Source organism: Canis aureus, chromosome 23, assembly GCF_053574225.1.
Source record: "Canis aureus isolate CA01 chromosome 23, VMU_Caureus_v.1.0, whole genome shotgun sequence".
Classification (NCBI taxonomy): domain Eukaryota; kingdom Metazoa; phylum Chordata; class Mammalia; order Carnivora; family Canidae; genus Canis; species Canis aureus.
In genome coordinates, this window is record NC_135633.1 from 4782997 (window position 1) to 4800276 (window position 17280).

General features: G+C 37.3%; 1 protein-coding gene and 1 long non-coding RNA gene across 4 annotated transcripts in view; one reads left to right on the forward strand and one right to left on the reverse strand.

Annotated features, from left to right (window-relative positions):
* Nucleotides 1–17280, reverse strand: part of LUZP2 (leucine zipper protein 2) — a 472421-nt gene that overhangs the window by 124973 nt on the left and 330168 nt on the right. For all 3 annotated transcript variants that reach the window (XM_077866176.1, XM_077866178.1, XM_077866177.1), the window contains exons 6-7: nucleotides 12095–12157; nucleotides 6204–6266 (exon numbers count right to left, since the gene is read on the reverse strand). In XM_077866176.1, the coding sequence (XP_077722302.1) occupies nucleotides 6204–6266; nucleotides 12095–12157 (126 nt within the window). The remainder of the gene's footprint in view (nucleotides 1–6203; nucleotides 6267–12094; nucleotides 12158–17280) is intronic.
* On the forward strand, nucleotides 6903–12397 carry LOC144294516 (uncharacterized). The gene is made up of 4 exons (XR_013361878.1): nucleotides 6903–6991; nucleotides 10358–10430; nucleotides 11346–11441; nucleotides 11979–12397. It is a non-coding gene; the product is annotated as an uncharacterized LOC144294516 (long non-coding RNA).

Genomic DNA, 17280 nt, shown 5'->3' on the forward strand with positions numbered 1-17280 from the left:
AGGCAAAATAAACCAGCAGAATACATCAAACTAAAGAACTTCTGTACTGAAAGGAAATCATCAATACATTAGAAAGGCAACCTACAGAGCAAAAGAAAATATTTTCAAACCATATGTGCAATAAAGGTGTCAATACCCAAAATGGCCAACAAGTACATGAAAAGGTGCTCAATATCGCTAATCATTACAGAAATGCAGATCAAAATCCGTTAGGATTGTTATTCTCAATCACAAGAGATGGCAAATGTTGGGAAGGATGTGGAGAAAAGGGAATTCTTATACGTTGTTGGTGGAAATGTAAATTAGTATAGCTATTATGGAAAGCAGTACCTTGGCTCCTTAAAAATTAAAATGAAACTTCTGGTTATAAAATAAGTCTTGGTTGGAAATGAAAAGGACAGCATAGGGAATACAGTCAACAGTATTATAACACTAGATGGTGACAGATGGTAGGTACATTTATCACGGTGAGCGCTACTGTGTAATGTAGAGAACTGTCAAATCACTACATTGCACACACACACACACACACACACAATTTACAAAGAGAACTACCACATGATCCAGCAATCCTCTTTCTGTGTATATATTTGCAAAAATGAAATCAATCTCATGAAGAGTATCTGCATAGCTGTGTTCACCATAGCATAATACACGGTAGCCAAGACATGTAATCCACTCACATGTCCTTCAGTGGATAACTGGATAAAGAAACTGTGGTATGCTCAACAGGATGTTATTCAATCATAAAAAGGAAAAAAAAAATCTTGACATTTATGACAACATAGATAGACATGGAGGACATTAGGGTAAGTGAAATAAGCCAACCAAATAAACCAAGGAGAAAGACAAATACCAGATTTCATTACTATGGTATTATTATATACGGGAATCTTTCTTTTTTAAAGCTAGTTTTATAGAAACAGAATCTATGGTCACCAGGGGCAGGGAGAGTGGGGAAATGGGGTGATGGATGCCAAAGCATAGAAGCTTCCATTTATAGGGGTCCCTTGGTGGCTCAGCTGGTTGTGTTTGCCTTCGGCTCAGGTCATGATCTTAGGGTTCTGGGAACAAGCCCCGCATCGGGCCCCCTCCTCCTCAAACAGCCTGCTTCTCCCTCTCCCTCTGCCCCCGCCCACTTATTCTCCCTCTCTATCCCTCTCTCAAATAAATAAGTAAACAAATCTTTAAAAAAAAAGGAATTTTCATTTATAAGAATAGGTTCTAAGGACCAAATGTACAGCACGATATAACTGTCACTGAGAGTAGCTCTAAATCATGCTCACCACACACACCCAAATAATTATGTGAAGTGATGAATGTGTTAATTATCTTGATCTTGGTAATCATTCCACAATGTTTATGTATATCAAATCATCATGCTGTACACTTTAAATATATACAATTATATTTGTCAATTATTCCTCAATAAACTTAAAAAAGAAAACTAAATTCAGAAAAGTGTACTAGGTACAAATAACATCAAAATTTTTCAATAATTTTAGTGAATTACTTTATAGTTACATATGTTCAATAAAAATTATGTCTCAAGTTAGAAATAACACATTTTTCATCATAGTGTAAGTTAAAATCACAACACATATGAATAGACAGGTGCACAAATATTTATAAGGCTAAAGTTGAGTCACTTTTGGCATATTCATATGAAAATTTACTCATTTAGATTTTTACAAAGAAATGAAGGATGCTTTATGTTTTAAAATTATGTGGAAGAGCAGAATATATAATATACACTTTAAACCTATTAATCAAAAGGCAGATTATGCCAAGTATAAAAGGAACTAAAACAGAAATATAAAATATTTCAAAATATTCTGTGTTGTGGACACTTGGGTGGCTCAGTCAGTTAAGTATCTGCCTTTGCCTCAGGTCATGATCTCAGTCATGGGATCAAGTCCCGCATAAGGCCCCCTGCTCCTTGGGGAGCCTGCTTTTCCTTCTGCCCACCCCCTGTCTCTCATGGATAAATAAATAAAATCCTTTAAAAAATACATTGATTTTAAGTGGATTTTTTAAATTTGTTTAAAGATGTCATTTATTTGGGAGAGAGAGAGCGATTGGGAGGAGGGAGCAGAGGGAGAGGGACAAGCGGACTCCCCACTGAGCATGGAGCCTGAAAAGGACCTCAATCCCAGGACCCTAAGATCATCATCTGAGCTGAAATCAAGAGTTGGGACACTTAACCTATTATTATTATTCAGTAGCTAAACAATCTCAACAGGACCAAGTTTTTTGGTTTTTGTGCCTTTCCATATCACGATCCTCAACTTACTAAGTCATGATTCCCCAGTGTATATGATAGTGGTTCAAGATTTATATACCACCCAGGTGCCCCAGAATTTTTTTAGTTTTTTTTAAATTTTTTTTTCTACAATGAGAAAATAATACTTCTGAAATTAAACAAGTGTATATATAAAAGTAAAAGAGAGCAGCAAAATGGAGAGTAGAAATTCCAGAGAATATCATCTCCAAGTGGAATCAAGGAGAATAAAAGTAATACGGGTCTTGGGTAACAGCAGGACCTCACTCCTTCCTCTGGTGGAGAATGTTTACCACTATGGCAGCCTTCCCAAGCAAAAACCAGCTCTGAAACATTAATAAGGATACTGAATTTATCAACATATCTGGCAATTTTCAGCATATGCCATTATTTTTAAAATATAATTGAATGCTTCCACAGGACCCGATGCTCCTTCAAAGTCTCTCTCTACTAAAAACTATCAAATCTATTCAAAATTGAACAATTTTCAGGGAAACTAGAATCCTCTACTACTCAGAGTTCAGCAAAATATTACCAAAGATGTTCTGTGGGTAATTTTCAAAAATGAATGGTGCATTTCTGTGGTCACATGCCCTCTGGGATTATGTACGTGAGTTTCTACTATGTACTGCCATGACACGTCCACTTATGTATGCATGTATGTATGTGCATGTGCCCATATATATGTGTTTGTGTATATATTCATTCAACATATGTTTACGTAAGACTTAAAATGTACATTGTTGATAGAGTAGGAGGCAAATCAAATGAGTGGGTGCCATTGAGATGAATGAATGAAGATATCATCGCAGAAACTGTTTTCACAATGGAAGCTGAAAATACTAAGGCCTCACTTCTTTTGCATGGATACTTGACCAAGACTGGGAAAACATCTTAAAAAATCTCCTTTACAAGAATTATGACACTGAAGGACAAGCGCCCCTTCCTTTTCTTCTCTTTGTACAAAGTTGAAAAAACAGCATATAAATCTTGAACCACTATCATATACAGTGGAGAATCAAAACTTAGTTGAGGATCGTGATATGGAAAGGTACGAAAACTAAAAAAACTTGGTCCCGTTGACATTGTTTAGCTACTGAATAAGGTAAAAAAAAAAAAAAATGTCATGCTTATAGACCTCTCATTATCTTATTTAATACAAACCTTGCTGTTAAACAGCTTTTTGGAGAGTGTATATGGCTGAAGGCATCCTAATTTACTCAACTTTATGGTCTATTCATACGCAATTCACCTGGTTTCATATATAAGTGCTCCTATCAAATTGACATGAAATAACAAGGCTTACAAATAATGTCTCATTTTCAAGTCATAAAGAACTTCAACAAATCCTGATTTGGGTAATTTCTGAAAGTTGATAAATTACTAATGTATATTCAACAACTAGCATATTATGAAGAAGTAAATCACTGAAAATTATTGGATCTCCTCATTTTCTTCTCCCAAATTTTCTTTTGCTAACTCTTCAATTTGGGAAATGAAATTCAAAAGATTTTAAAAGCTTCACATGATCTATCTTCACATAAACTTCTCAGCCTACCAACTAAAGCTTATCAGTTCTAGAGAGCTTGGATTTGTTTTATAGCATTCCTGATATTATGAAGTTAAACTAATTGACAGAGAACTAGAAATTTCTCTACAAATGAGAAAATACACATACACACAGATGTGCATGCCCTTTCTCTTCCAATTTCAGTGATTTATTGTTGATGACTGCAAAGAGCTAAGGCCAACCTGACTATAGGAGTTAAGATACCCTGAGCTCGAGTCTCAGTATGAAAGATTAAAGGTAGATAAGAAAAGGCCTTGGGTTTTATACTTTTATCTACTTATCACATATAACGAACAAAATGCTGAGAAGCAGGGGTCGGTAAGCATTAATGAGAATTCACAGTTTTCGTGGTGTGCTGGGGAAAGCTTGGTGTAAATGAGGTGAAAAAAAAGGCAAGAAGCATATTGATATAAGAGCAAATGGCAAGATAATCTCTAGATTCATGCTTCACATGAAATGAATATTTAATAAATATTGGTTGGGGGTGCTTGGTTGGCATCTGCCTTCAGTTCAGGTCATGATCTCAGGGTCCTGGTATTGACCCACATCGGGCTCCTCGCTCAGCTGGGAGTCTGCTTCTCCCTCTGCCCTTTTCCCTGTTCATGATTTTTATATGTCTCTCTCATTTTCTGTGTCACTCACATAAATAAATAAAATCTTTAAAAAAATATTGGTTGACGTAATAGGAACACCTTGACTCTGAGCCAAAGTAAAGGGGCTGAAGAAGAGAAATGTGCCATTTCTTATTGTTTTCACCGGAAAAACTGTGGGATTTTCCATCTATTAAATAAAATGAGGAATTCTCCTTCTTTAACTTAAAACTTGCACTTGTAGTTGGGCTGATCACTCTAATGAAAACATCTAAAAAATATTGCATACAATGTAATTCATACTTATTATTTATTAAACAAATTATTACTCCTACTAAGAGCCTAATATTCCATCACTCTATTGCATTGGGAAATGCACGTGGACCATAAGAACAACAGTTAGACACCTACCTCTTATTTCTTCTTGCTCAAGGGAGATAGAAAAAGTATCTAAGTTTCATCTTGCTGCTATAACAAAGTACCATGAACTAAGTGGCTTTAAAAAATAGATTCTCGGGATCCCTGGGTGGCTCAGCGGTTGAGCATCTGCCTTTGGCCCAGGACGTGATCCTGGGATCCGGGATCGAGTGCCATATCAGGCTCCCCACATGGAGCCTGCTTCTCCCTCAGCCTATGTCTCTCTGCTCTCTCTTGCTGTCTCTCTCATGAATCATTAAATAAAAATATTTTTTTTTAAAAGTACTCTCACAGTTTTGAAAGTCAGACGTCTGAAATAAATTTTATGGGACTAAGATCAAGGGGTTGGTATGGCTGGTTCTTTCTGAAGGTTATAGAAGGGAATCCTTTACATTGTCTTCCCTCCTCCAGCTTCTGTGATCACATAACCTTCTTTTTTTTTTTTTTTTAAATTTTTATTTATTTATGATAGTCACATAGAGAGAGAGAGAGAGAGAGAGAGAGAGAGAGAGAGAGGCAGAGACATAAGCAGGCTCCATGCACCGGGAGCCTGACGTGGGATTCGATCCCGGGTCTCCAGGATCGTGCCCTGGGCCAAAGGCAGGCGCCAAACCGCTGCGCCACCCAGGGATCCCACATAACCTTCTTATTTAGGCCTTTTTTGTCTTACTCTTAAAAGGACTTGTTTGATTATATTTAGGTTTCACCTGGATATTTTGGAATAACCTTCCTATCTGAAGATCCTTAACTTAATCACATCTGCAAAGTCTCCTTTGCCATAAGCTATACATTTCACAGGTGCCAGGAATTAGCAAGTGGGTATCTTTGGGAGGCCATTATCCCATTGTTTGTAGTAGATGTCTACCTATACATAGATCTTGACTTGATAATCTTGTAAAGAAAAGTATCAGTAAGAAAAATCAATCAACAATGATTAAATGTAAAGACTCAGTACTATTAAGAGATTTATGCAGGGATCTCTGGAAGTCAAGAACATAGATCATCAGTGGATCTCATCTCTGGAAAGTCTCTCAATCTATCCTGTCCTTAATGTAAATATTCTGAAAGTTCTATATTCCTCAATACTGAATTAAAGTAACTGAAGGTTGCAAAGGGACTTTAAACACTTTGGAATGACGCCTGCCTTTGATTAAGAATGTACCCTGGAAACCATACCTGCATTTGTCTCCATTAACTAAGAAAGCAAGAAAATGAAAGCACCTTCAATGCAGTCAAATACAGCTGTAATTCTTATGAAAATCCAGAAATTAAATTTAACCTCAATGATATTGTAGTTTATGTAGTGGACAGGTAGAGGGGGAAAGGAGGTGAGGAAAACGCTCACCTTAAATAATAAATCTTTCTTCCCGTAACGAAGCTCCTTCAGCTGGGCTTGGATTTTTTTTGACTGCAAGAACAGAAACATATATTAGTGCCTAATTTCATTTACACTTTCAAACTTGAATATTAAAATTGTTTTAAGCTGTTCAGGAATGAATTTTGCAGTCAAGCAAAAGTTTAATCTCTGCTCTAGAAGTTGGACATCCAGCCAGTCTAGGCAGGAGGAGAAAACCTAATCCTCTGCAAAGGAACCATATTATTTTATTTTTTTGTAGAAATTTTACTTTTAAACTTTTAATTTTTCAATTTGAGTTTAGATGACATATAATAGGAACCATATTTTTAAAAGGCAATATTTTGCCTTTTAAAAGTAGTTTATTGTTTCTCTCTCCAGCATCCTCCTCCCCCAACCAAAAAAGACTACACATACACACAGAGAATTTTAGTCACCAGAGCACGTTCAACAATCCAATTTTAGACGCTAAATATACTATGTATGCCTCAGTTTTCACTGCTTATTTGCAATCACTTCTTTTTAAAGATTAAATATTTGTAAATTTAAATTGACAACCAAGTTTGAATTTGACGTATGTCCAAAGGGAAGGCAGCAAGCAAATGTGACAGGAAGGAAAAAAAAAAAAAGAAGCAGCTAGAATGCTAAGATGCTGAGGTGAAGGGTGTTTGTTCTGTAGAAGAATGTACCTTTTCAGAGAACTATGCCAAATATAAAAGTGCTTTATAACAAGGAAATTTCTCTCACCACCACTTGACTACTATATGGAAGTATATCTGGTGAGTCACAGATAATGCTCTCATCTTTCCATTTTTCCAGAGCAGACCCAATTTCAAACATTCCAACATAAGGACCTCAGTTATTTGTCTTCCTGTATGTAAAATCACAGGTACTGACTCCTCAGTAGGAGAATAAAAACACAAATAGATGATCATAGTCACATAAAAAATGACAATTGAAAAAAATAATGAAAGAGTTGAATAGGAATGCAAAATGGCATAGTCACTTTGGGAAACAGTTTGGTGGTTTCTTATAAAGTCAAACATACACAAAGGGCATTCATTGTATAGCATTTCTTTCTAGGTATTTGACCAAGAGAAATTATAATATATGTAAATGCTTATAGTATCTTTTTTCGTACGAGTCAGAAGTTGGAAATGACCTACATGTCCATTAACTGGTGAAGAGCAAACACTTTATGGTACATTCATGAAATACTAGAATATAAGTACTGAAGCTTGCAACAGTGCGGACGGATTTCAAAAGCATTGCACTATGTGAAATTCTCCAGTCACTAGAAGCTATCTTTTGTATAATGCCATTTATACGGTATTCTAAAAAAAAAGACAAAAAAAAGAGGGACAGAAATCAGGCCAGTAGGTGACACTGGCTGGGGATTTGTGGTAGAGATTATAAAACAGCAAGAGAAAACTCTGGGGATGCTGAAATGTTCTATATCCTTAACACATACATTGGTCAAACCCATCCAACTGTATACTTAAGTAGGATGAATTGTATGTAAACTTTATCTCAAACTTCAATTTTAAAAGTCGCTGGCCATAGTACATACTAACCACAAGATCTTCGTGGGACTATTATATCCCAGTAAGCTGTGACGAAGGTCCTCGTCAACAAATGGAGCCCACTCATATTTTTGAAATATAATTTTCCAAGCTTCCATTCAACGTATATGAGTCTTTCACTGAACCAGCTGTGGCTACACTCGGAATCGGTTTCCTATTACATACAGAACACGGCTAATGATGCAAGGTAGCGGAGTTTGCCACATGGGACACTGTGTTCTGATGGTGTCATAATTCCTAGATTAGTGTCTAATTCTGGAAGCACCGTCAATTAGAGCAGAATCTTACACGTTCTGTCTTGCACCAGCACAAGGATCAACTATTAGAAACGGTTTTCCCAGACATCCCTACCATGAACCAACTGCATCTTGTGATCTAGTGAACCAGGAAATTGATAAGAGCGGATGAAAAGAAATAAAGGAAAGGAAGAAGAGACAAGGGAAGAGGGAGAGAGGAAAATGAAGGGGGGAGAGTGATGATTTGAGACAGAGAGAGAAGGAAGGAAGGAGGAAGGAAGGGAGGCAGGGAGAAAGAGTTCAACACTAACAATTCAGAACTATGCGATTAAACTCTATACCTAGAAGAAGCAAGGATTTGTGGTTTCTTACAAACTAACTACTATTTTTTTTCATTTCCATAAAAAAGGAATCCTCTTTCCCTTGATAGGTTTAGTGAAAGTGAAATGCATGATATAATGCAGAAGAAGCTGAAGAGCCATTGTTGTATGTGTATGGTCGGTCCTACCTCCTAAGAGTAAAAACTCATCGGTGCCCTGAATTCACACCTCTACTGCAGGAGTCTACATTTATTGCAACTCTCTTCTGCCACAACATTCCCCAAGTAACCCCAAATAGCGATATTCCGGACACAGCATCTCTCTCTCATTACATTACCTTCATCTCCAAGACATTTGCTGGTTTCCATGGCTATACTTAATTTTGTGCTACTGATTTCAATAAAGAATTATTTCTGTTATCTTCTCCAACTTCAAACGCACAGTTCATTGTCTCCCTGCTGTTCCAATCTGTGGTCCAGGGCTAATTTACAGCCAGGATAGTCTCTTTAGTAAACAGATTTTATTTATTTATTTTTCCAAACTAAATTTGACCAATATCAATGGGGAATGAAAGATTACCACCACATATGGTGTGCATGGTTTGCCCAATTTCACTTCTATTCTTCCAAATAATTAATGCTCTATATTTTAAGTGTCAGAAAGGACTAATTTTAACCATTTTGGGTGTTCGTTTTAATGCATATTTATGCTGAATACATAAAAGATAATCTAAACTTTTATTCATAACTCGAATTATTAAAACATCAATTTTTGTATTATGCAGTGATTCATTCAGGAGCTACATAATAAAAGCCCACACATCTTTGTTCGACACTAAATGAGCAAGAACAGCTAATTTCCTTACATAAAGTTGTTTATAAATATTTTTTTCTTAGAAATTTTCATCACAGTCACCCATCACTTCTCTGCATTGTATATTCCAGCCATCTTCTAATGTTCAGTGAGTTAAAAAGCAAAATCCTATCTAACGATCTGACAAGAATATGCAAAGAATAAATACATTTTAAGCTGAGTGCATTTGTAAAGCGCATTGATCTAAAACCCCATTGACACTTTGTTTTCTTTTAGCTTCCTAGAGCATCATTTTGAAAAATTAAAACTGTCAGAGGGGTAATCTTCAAACCATTGAGCTATTACTATATTGGGGATTTTAGCAATTTTTAAAACTAGCGATTTATAAATGCGATTTTACATGTTTGTGTCATGAAGTTTTCACAAGTCTACAGTGAAATGAAGTTTGTGATGATGGTGGTGATGATTGTGAGTATAATAAAAAGATGGAGAAGGTGAAGACAAAGAAGGTGGCCATGATAGAACATTTTAGCTAATTTCTGAGGTTTTTCTTTTCCACAATCCATGTCCAAGTAGCATTCCCTTCAACGTATATGAAATAATAGTGAAATGAAATAATAGTGAATATGATGGTAGTGGTATTTGTAGTAGACTCTACTGTTTTCAATATCCTACCTCGGCAAATTAAAATATTGGCACTCCATTAGGTGTCAATGGGATTTGGATACTTATTTATCTATGAATAGTTTAGGGTCACTGATTTAGAAGACAGCTCATTGTAGCTCCTAAGCTGATAGACGACATCACTGTTTTGTTTTGGTAGTAGTGGTGGTGTTAAAATAAATAACTGCATTTATTATTGCATTCTTGGGAAGTGTTTTTGTGACAGAAAAAAAAAAAAAAAAAAAGCAAAAACAGAAACATATGCCTCTATCGCCCAGAATGTTAAACTCTATTTTTTTTTCCGTAGAGAGATAGGTCAAATGAATAAATTAATTTCAACATTATGCAGTGCTAATATATGAAGCATCTAGGAATTCATAAATTAAAATGTAGATACAATATATTTTCTAAAGAATTGAGATAAATTTTTAAAAAATGAATAATACTTGAAGTAAGGGTCTAAAAAATACAGACAGACCCAGATTATTATTGTTGCTTATTTATTCATTTGTTTGTTTGTTTCTGTACAGCACAGACAACTTATCCTAGAGGCCATCTCTCTTTTGGGAGTGTCGTGGAGACTGGGAACATGGGAACCCTCAAGTAATGGCTTCAGTCCACATAATCCTTATTCAAAAATTGGTTCCACTTGCTCACCCTCTTATAAATAATATCCAGAGACTGTATGCTACACATTAATATTTCTAGAAACCTAGTAAATTAGACAATGTGTCTATGTCTATTTGGATAGAAAAGTATAATGAGAAAAAAAAACAACAAAAAAAAGAAACAAAAAACAAAACAAAACACTACACTGGCCCAAATCTACAAGCCATTCCACTGGTTATTCATTTAAGGAGCATCAACCTTTAGTTTCCATGTATTGAGCACTTCTACTCATTTCATGTGTAATATTGTGAAGGCATTATAAGCAGAGGTTATTCTATTTCATGTTAGACTCTAACTTGAGTGTTTATGGCAATGACTTTTACAAGTCCATCAGGGAATATTCTCAGCTTGTTCACTAAAAAAAAAAACAAAAAACAAAAACAAAAAACAAAAAACAAAAACAAAAAACAAAAACAAGATCTGGATAGTCACATGGCCACCAACCTACCAACCTAACGACATTTTCCAGATACCATTCAGTTTGGCTGGGCGTGTGACCTAGGCCTGGCAGACAGGGTACGGTAAGACATGCGTCACTACCTCCTGGTTGGACTTCTAAAAAGCAATGCTTGTGAGTCACCAGGTAATCTTCCCCATTCCTTCTGCTAGAGGGTAATAATAGCAAGAAAGGGTCATTGAAACAAAAGGTGGTTCCACAATTGGAGATCATAGAGGTACTTCACCAGTTTTGTGCCTTACTTCTAACTACTGTGGGAAAGGGGTTAAACTTAGCTTGTGTGAGCCACTTTTCTTGTTCTATCTAAACTGTCATCCTTCCCCCTTCCTTCGCAAACATCAGATCTACATTGTGGCCTAAAGACTCTCATGCTTGCTCTTTATTGCTCATAGGTTTGTCCGTTAATAAATCCCTTGCACAAAGACTCTCATCTCTGGTGTGCTTGTTGGAGGATTCGGCTAACACAGTGACCGAGGTCTCTTCTCCAGGTATAAGCACTGACTAGTACATAGGACACTCTCTCTACTATCACGTTACTATCACGAAGAATTACATGAGCTCCGTGTCTGTGACATTAAATAGAGGATCATAAAGCACCGATGGATTTGGGAAATCAGAAGTACAGGAAATTGATTTTACTTAAATCTGGATTAACCAGAAGGACTCCCCTGCCACCACCACTAAGAAACACATGCAGTAATTTTCCTGCCTAGCAAGTAGAACCAATGATTGGATTTGTTTCTTGAGGCTTATGGTGAACCCCGGAATCCTCATTCTGACATTTAGTTGTCATTGCAAAACTCTGTAGACATCATCACATAAATAGTTCAAAAAATGAAAACTTCGTGGACCTCCAGGTATTTGCTATTAAGAAAATCCTGATAATCCAGTTAAGGAAGGAATCCATAAAATCTCTTTAGGGAAGTGATGCTTAGCTGCCCTTTTTTTGTTGTTGTTGTTATGCAATTTTAAAATATCCAAAAACGCCTAAAAGTTTAAAATCTGTTTTCATTTTTCTATTCCAGTGTTTTCATTTATATTAGTGAAAGAAGAAGTCTCCAGATTTCTGGGTTAATACAGAAGAATTTGGCACTACTACTTCGGCACTATACATCCCATTGAAGCTAGAATATGTACTCACCTCTTCTGCATGGATGCCACACAGCTTGCTTCCTGACAAGAGTTTGTTCTTCAGACTTTTATTCTGTTAAAAGAAACATAGTTTATTGCTAAGAAGTCATAAAACACTAAAAATTCCTTAAATACGTCAGGTGCATTTCTCTGTTTTGTTCACGGATAAGTCCTTCAGGGTAGGAGATGTAATGGATTTGTACAAATGAGGGGGACGTGTAATGTAAAAGAATGTTTCTTTCAATTCAAACTTTGATGTATTAGCACGAACACGCTCATTTAAAAATATGGAACTTTATTTGGCCTTACATTTAATGCTGTTTTATTATGTTGGCATATTTTTGTGTTATAAAATAATTGTAGTTGCAAATCTGCGATTGATTCTGGTTTCTGAAAGCACGTCTCTAAACAGCAGCATTTTTTTTTTTTTTTGACTATCATCTGGATCCTAGTTAATGTAGTCACAGACCCACTAGGATCTGTATTCCCTTTAAAGACGATAGTATTTGAGTGTTATATTCTAGAGGCCTGGTGTGCTACTCAAAGGACTTCCTGATGCTCAGAAGCCATTTCTTTTTCCAGGCTTGGTCAGTGGACTCTCCCTGCTGGGCCTGAGTCTGGACAGGTGTGATAGCCCTCTGAACTCACCATAACTGGCCTTGATTTACAGATGAATGTTTGTTACTTCTGACATAAGTGCCGTGTGTTCTTAGCCATCTGAATCTAAACCCTTACAGCTCTTCCAATGACATCTGCCTTATTATGCTCAGGTTTTTCTGTCTTTGTAACTCGGGTCCTTTGAGACAGCCGGGCTAAAGGAGAACAGAAAACTCGATGAAACCCACAGGACCCGGACTTTGTATTGTCTCTGCAGGAGCAGATCATGTAGTAGGAAGGTACAGCTCATAATGACTCTAAAGAGAGTAGATGTGATGAGCACTAGGAGCAAACTGAACACAATTTATGCAGAATGAATGAATAACCGAATGAATGAATACATCAGGTTTGAGGGTTCTTCACTTACAATCCCCACCTTTTGAACATCACTTCCTATTTTATTTTCCTGTCATGTAGAGAAGGGGTACAGCTGTCTCAGTGTGAAAGGAACCTTTGGCTAATTTTTCTTCTTTAGAGAAGAGTTGAAATTCTAAAAGCTCGTTTCTTAGAATTTCAATACTATGAAATGATTTACACAAATGAGGAGTTATCTTGATTCACTCAACTAATGTGGGGCTTTTTGGTAAATATTCATAGTCATCATACAACAAAGCACACAATTGGAGTTTTTAAAGACAATTCAATATATATTATTCCTATATTGAAAGCTTGTAAACTCTAACAAGGGGATGCATAACCAATGTTCTAACTCTGCAATGTTGCTCAGATTGTAGGTTTAAAAATATCCTAGTTTTCCTTCTGTTTGTGTCTATTTATGATACTTTTGATGTATGCAATCTTAATTTTTTTCTCCCAAAGTGGTCTATTTCTCCCCTTTTGATTTCTCCTGTTATCTTTGTACATAGAACTATCTTCACTACCTACCTCTTAAGATTTAATAGTCACTTAGGTTTTTCATCTTTATGTTTTGTTTTGTTTTTTAGAGACAGGGCATGTGAGCAGGCCAGAATAGAGCAGAGGGGGGTGGGGGGGAGACAGAGAGAGAGAGAGAGAGAGAGAGAGAGAGAATCGTAAGCAGGCTCCATGTCCAGTGCGAAGCTCAATGCAGGGCCTGATCTCATGAATGTGAGATCACGACCTGAGCTGAAATCAGGAGTCGGAGGCTGAAGTGACTGAGCCATCCAGCAGCTACAGATTTTTCATCTTTTTAAGGGTTATACTCTTTTAGTGGAAAGACATGAAATTCAAATAAGGTCAATAGTTTGTTTAATAGTATTATATTCATGTTAATTTTCTGGTTCAGTAATTGTATTATCTACTCTGGATGATGTTGTATTAAAGGCTCAGGGCAAAGATGCACCAAAACATTTAACACTGATTTGGTATGCCCTTTCTATGTCACCATTTATTTCAAAATAAAGACTTAAATTATCTAGGGGCGCCTGGGTGGCTCAGTTGGTTGAACGTCCAACTCTTGATTTTGGCCCAGGTCATGGTCTCAGGGTCATGGGACAGAGCCCCATGTCTGGCTCCTTGCTCAGCTTGGAGTCCGCTTGGGATTATCTCTCTCCCTCTTCTTCTGCCCCTCCCTCTGCTCATGCTCTTTATCTTTCTAAAACACAATACTTTTTAAAAAGTTAAATTATCTAAGAAAAATAAAATGAAGACTGAGCAACTCTGGGCATCATAGTACCACCACTGTCTAGCCAGAGCATCTCGCTGTCTCAGGCGATGGTCAGGCATTAAGTTGTCACCTATGTCATTCACAATGGAAGAAATGGGGAAGACTCGTGTGGAGGTGCAGAGACCTATAAAGACTGAGTAGAATTTCCGGCATGCCTTTTTCACCTGTTTTCAAGGGCCATCAGCAGCATGGAGGATGAACACCTCTGGGGCTTTAAGCAATGTCAAGAGCCCCCAGGGATTGACTCCCTAGAGTCAGAGTGTGAAGATGTGATCCTGAGGAATGACAGCAACATGCCTCCAAACCAGTGGTGCTTCTCTTCTCAGTGGACAAAACCATACCCAGAAGTATCTTTTGGATATTCATCAACTGCAGCTTGAAGGAGTCTAGTCCTTTGGCTGTGGATCAGTACCCAGAGTCCCTGGCGGGGACCCCTTCCATTTAATCTGGCAAGCTGTGGCATTCCCTCTCCTTAGCCAATTCCAGCTTTCCAGAGCCTGACTATCCTTACATTTCCTGCAGTGGGCACACGGTTCTAGAGCCTCAGCCTAATGGGACATATAAAGCCTTTGTAAGCCTGCTCCAGCATGACAGATACCTAGCCCTCCCTCAGGAATCTGCTGTGTGGGCTGCAACACTGCCCCGGCAGTCGGAGGCACGAGCTTGTCCTTCAACCTGCCTCCCAGATCAGCCCACCACAAGAAAAAGTATTTTTCCCCCATGTCGGAGACATGTTAGCCTTGCAAGTGAAAAAAGCCAGTCTCCAGAGAGAAGAAATCGGTTATCTTATTAAACTTCAGTTAGGAAAAGGGAATTCCTTTTTTCAAATCTCATGATTTGCCTTCCACAAGGGCCCACTTGTAACCCAATATAACCTTTCCTTTGGCTCTTTCACTGTGAGTGACATCTGGGAAATATTACCTTTCTTTTCAGCACAAAACCATTAGGACTGCCCACAGCATCATAGGCAAATTGGGGGTGAATGACAAGGCTAGGTCCATGACATGGCAGCAGGACTTCCCTGAAAATCCTTCCAAATAAAATGATACATTTCTCCAGTATCATTCATCTTTCTCATCTGGTAGACACTTTTCTGTTCAGTATGAGTATGGCGCTTAGTCTGTGACAACCCAGGAATTCCCTGCTGTCAGTGATCCCCATCCACACACCCCCACTTGCTCCTGTGTAAGGGTGGAAGGAAATGATTTTTTGATGAAAAAAATAATAATAAAACAAACAAAACTTAAAAAAATTAAATTAAGATAAATAAACTTGAGAGAAGATAGGTGAAGCGTATTGGATATGAAGATTTATGTATCAACACAAACCATCCACATCAGAGCAATTTCATTAGAAATGATAATATAGTTACTAATATATTTAAAATTTAGTGTATATGGTATAAGTTTACACCTTCACTTAAAGCTTTTTTTCCTTTTTTCTTTTTTTTCCCTTCCTTCCTTCCTTTTTCTTTTTCATTATGTTCAATTCTAAGATGATAGATATAGCAATGAACATAACATTATTTCCCTGGAAATGCTTATGATGGGCTTGGACAATGTGCCTGGAACTGTAGAGGGAAGACTGTTACTCCTCAACATGCATATCCTTGTGACCACCCCAAAACGAGCAGTGATTTTATTGTGCGTCCACCGTCTGCGCTGGCGGTTGATAATCCTCGGCAACTGTGTCGACCATGTAAAGCAGGATGTCATTTCTAAAGCTTACGAATTAGAGTATTTCACTGCTTGAAATATACCCAGAACTGGGGATAATAATTATAATCACCCACAAGGGGACCAATTGTGAGACACAAGAGAGACCTGTCAAGGCCCATGCTAAGATTGTTCTCAGAAACATGGATGGCACAGAGCACTGAGGAGGGAATACTGACTCCCAGACACTTCACTGATTTAACCTTTCCCCTATGGTTAGTGATCATAATTCTTTTTTTAATTCCAGAAGGAATCATGGCTTGAGATATCAATAAAATTTAGGCATCAAGAACACCATTTTTTTTTAACAGCTTTACAAGCAGACTTGTGTATTTCATATACCCTCTAACCAATGGTTCTCATCTCTATCAACCTAATGATGCTTTTATAAGATCTAAAACAACTTACACATATAATTACGCCCAAGATGCCAGGATCCAATTATGATTATGCCTCACTTGAGGGAATATGAAGAAAAATAGATTAAAAGAGCCATCAGATGCTTAAATGTTCTTTCTGTGACACTTCTGCTATCCCTTATTTTAATAACCATACTCTGATTTTTCTTATGAGAAATATACCCCTGTGCTAATTCCATGTGGCTGGTGTGACTCTAACTCCATCCCTTCTACTAGGAAAAGGATAAAACTCAAGGCCAGCCAATCAGTCTTGGTCAAGATTTGACAAAGCAACATAGATACTGCTGATGAAACTCAAATATAAATCTTTTATTCTCAAGAATTAATAAGAATAAGGGTATATCACCGAGTTAGAACCCATCTGAGATGACCTAACAAGGGAAAACAACACCTGAGTGTGGAGAGAGAAATACTGAATCCAGGTCATGATGTCAGCCCTTCTTCCCTACTTCATACTTGCCTGAAGCCTAGTATGCTCCTGGGTTTTTCAATTACATGCTTCCAGCATCAGCCCTTCTGCTCTCTTGAAATCATACTTAAATCATTTTGTCCACCCTATCTTACATAATCACATAATTCTATCGCATCCTTAGGATTCAGAGTAGCAAAAAATTACATCCAAATAGCCATGCTTATATCTAATGTTTAAGGCCATAGCTTATTAGGATGCCAGCCATCTATTTTGCCTTTTCTAAATGGAAGGCAGACCTTGCTTAGTACCTATTTAAGGAATGTCTCCCAACTGGATGCTGTACAAATT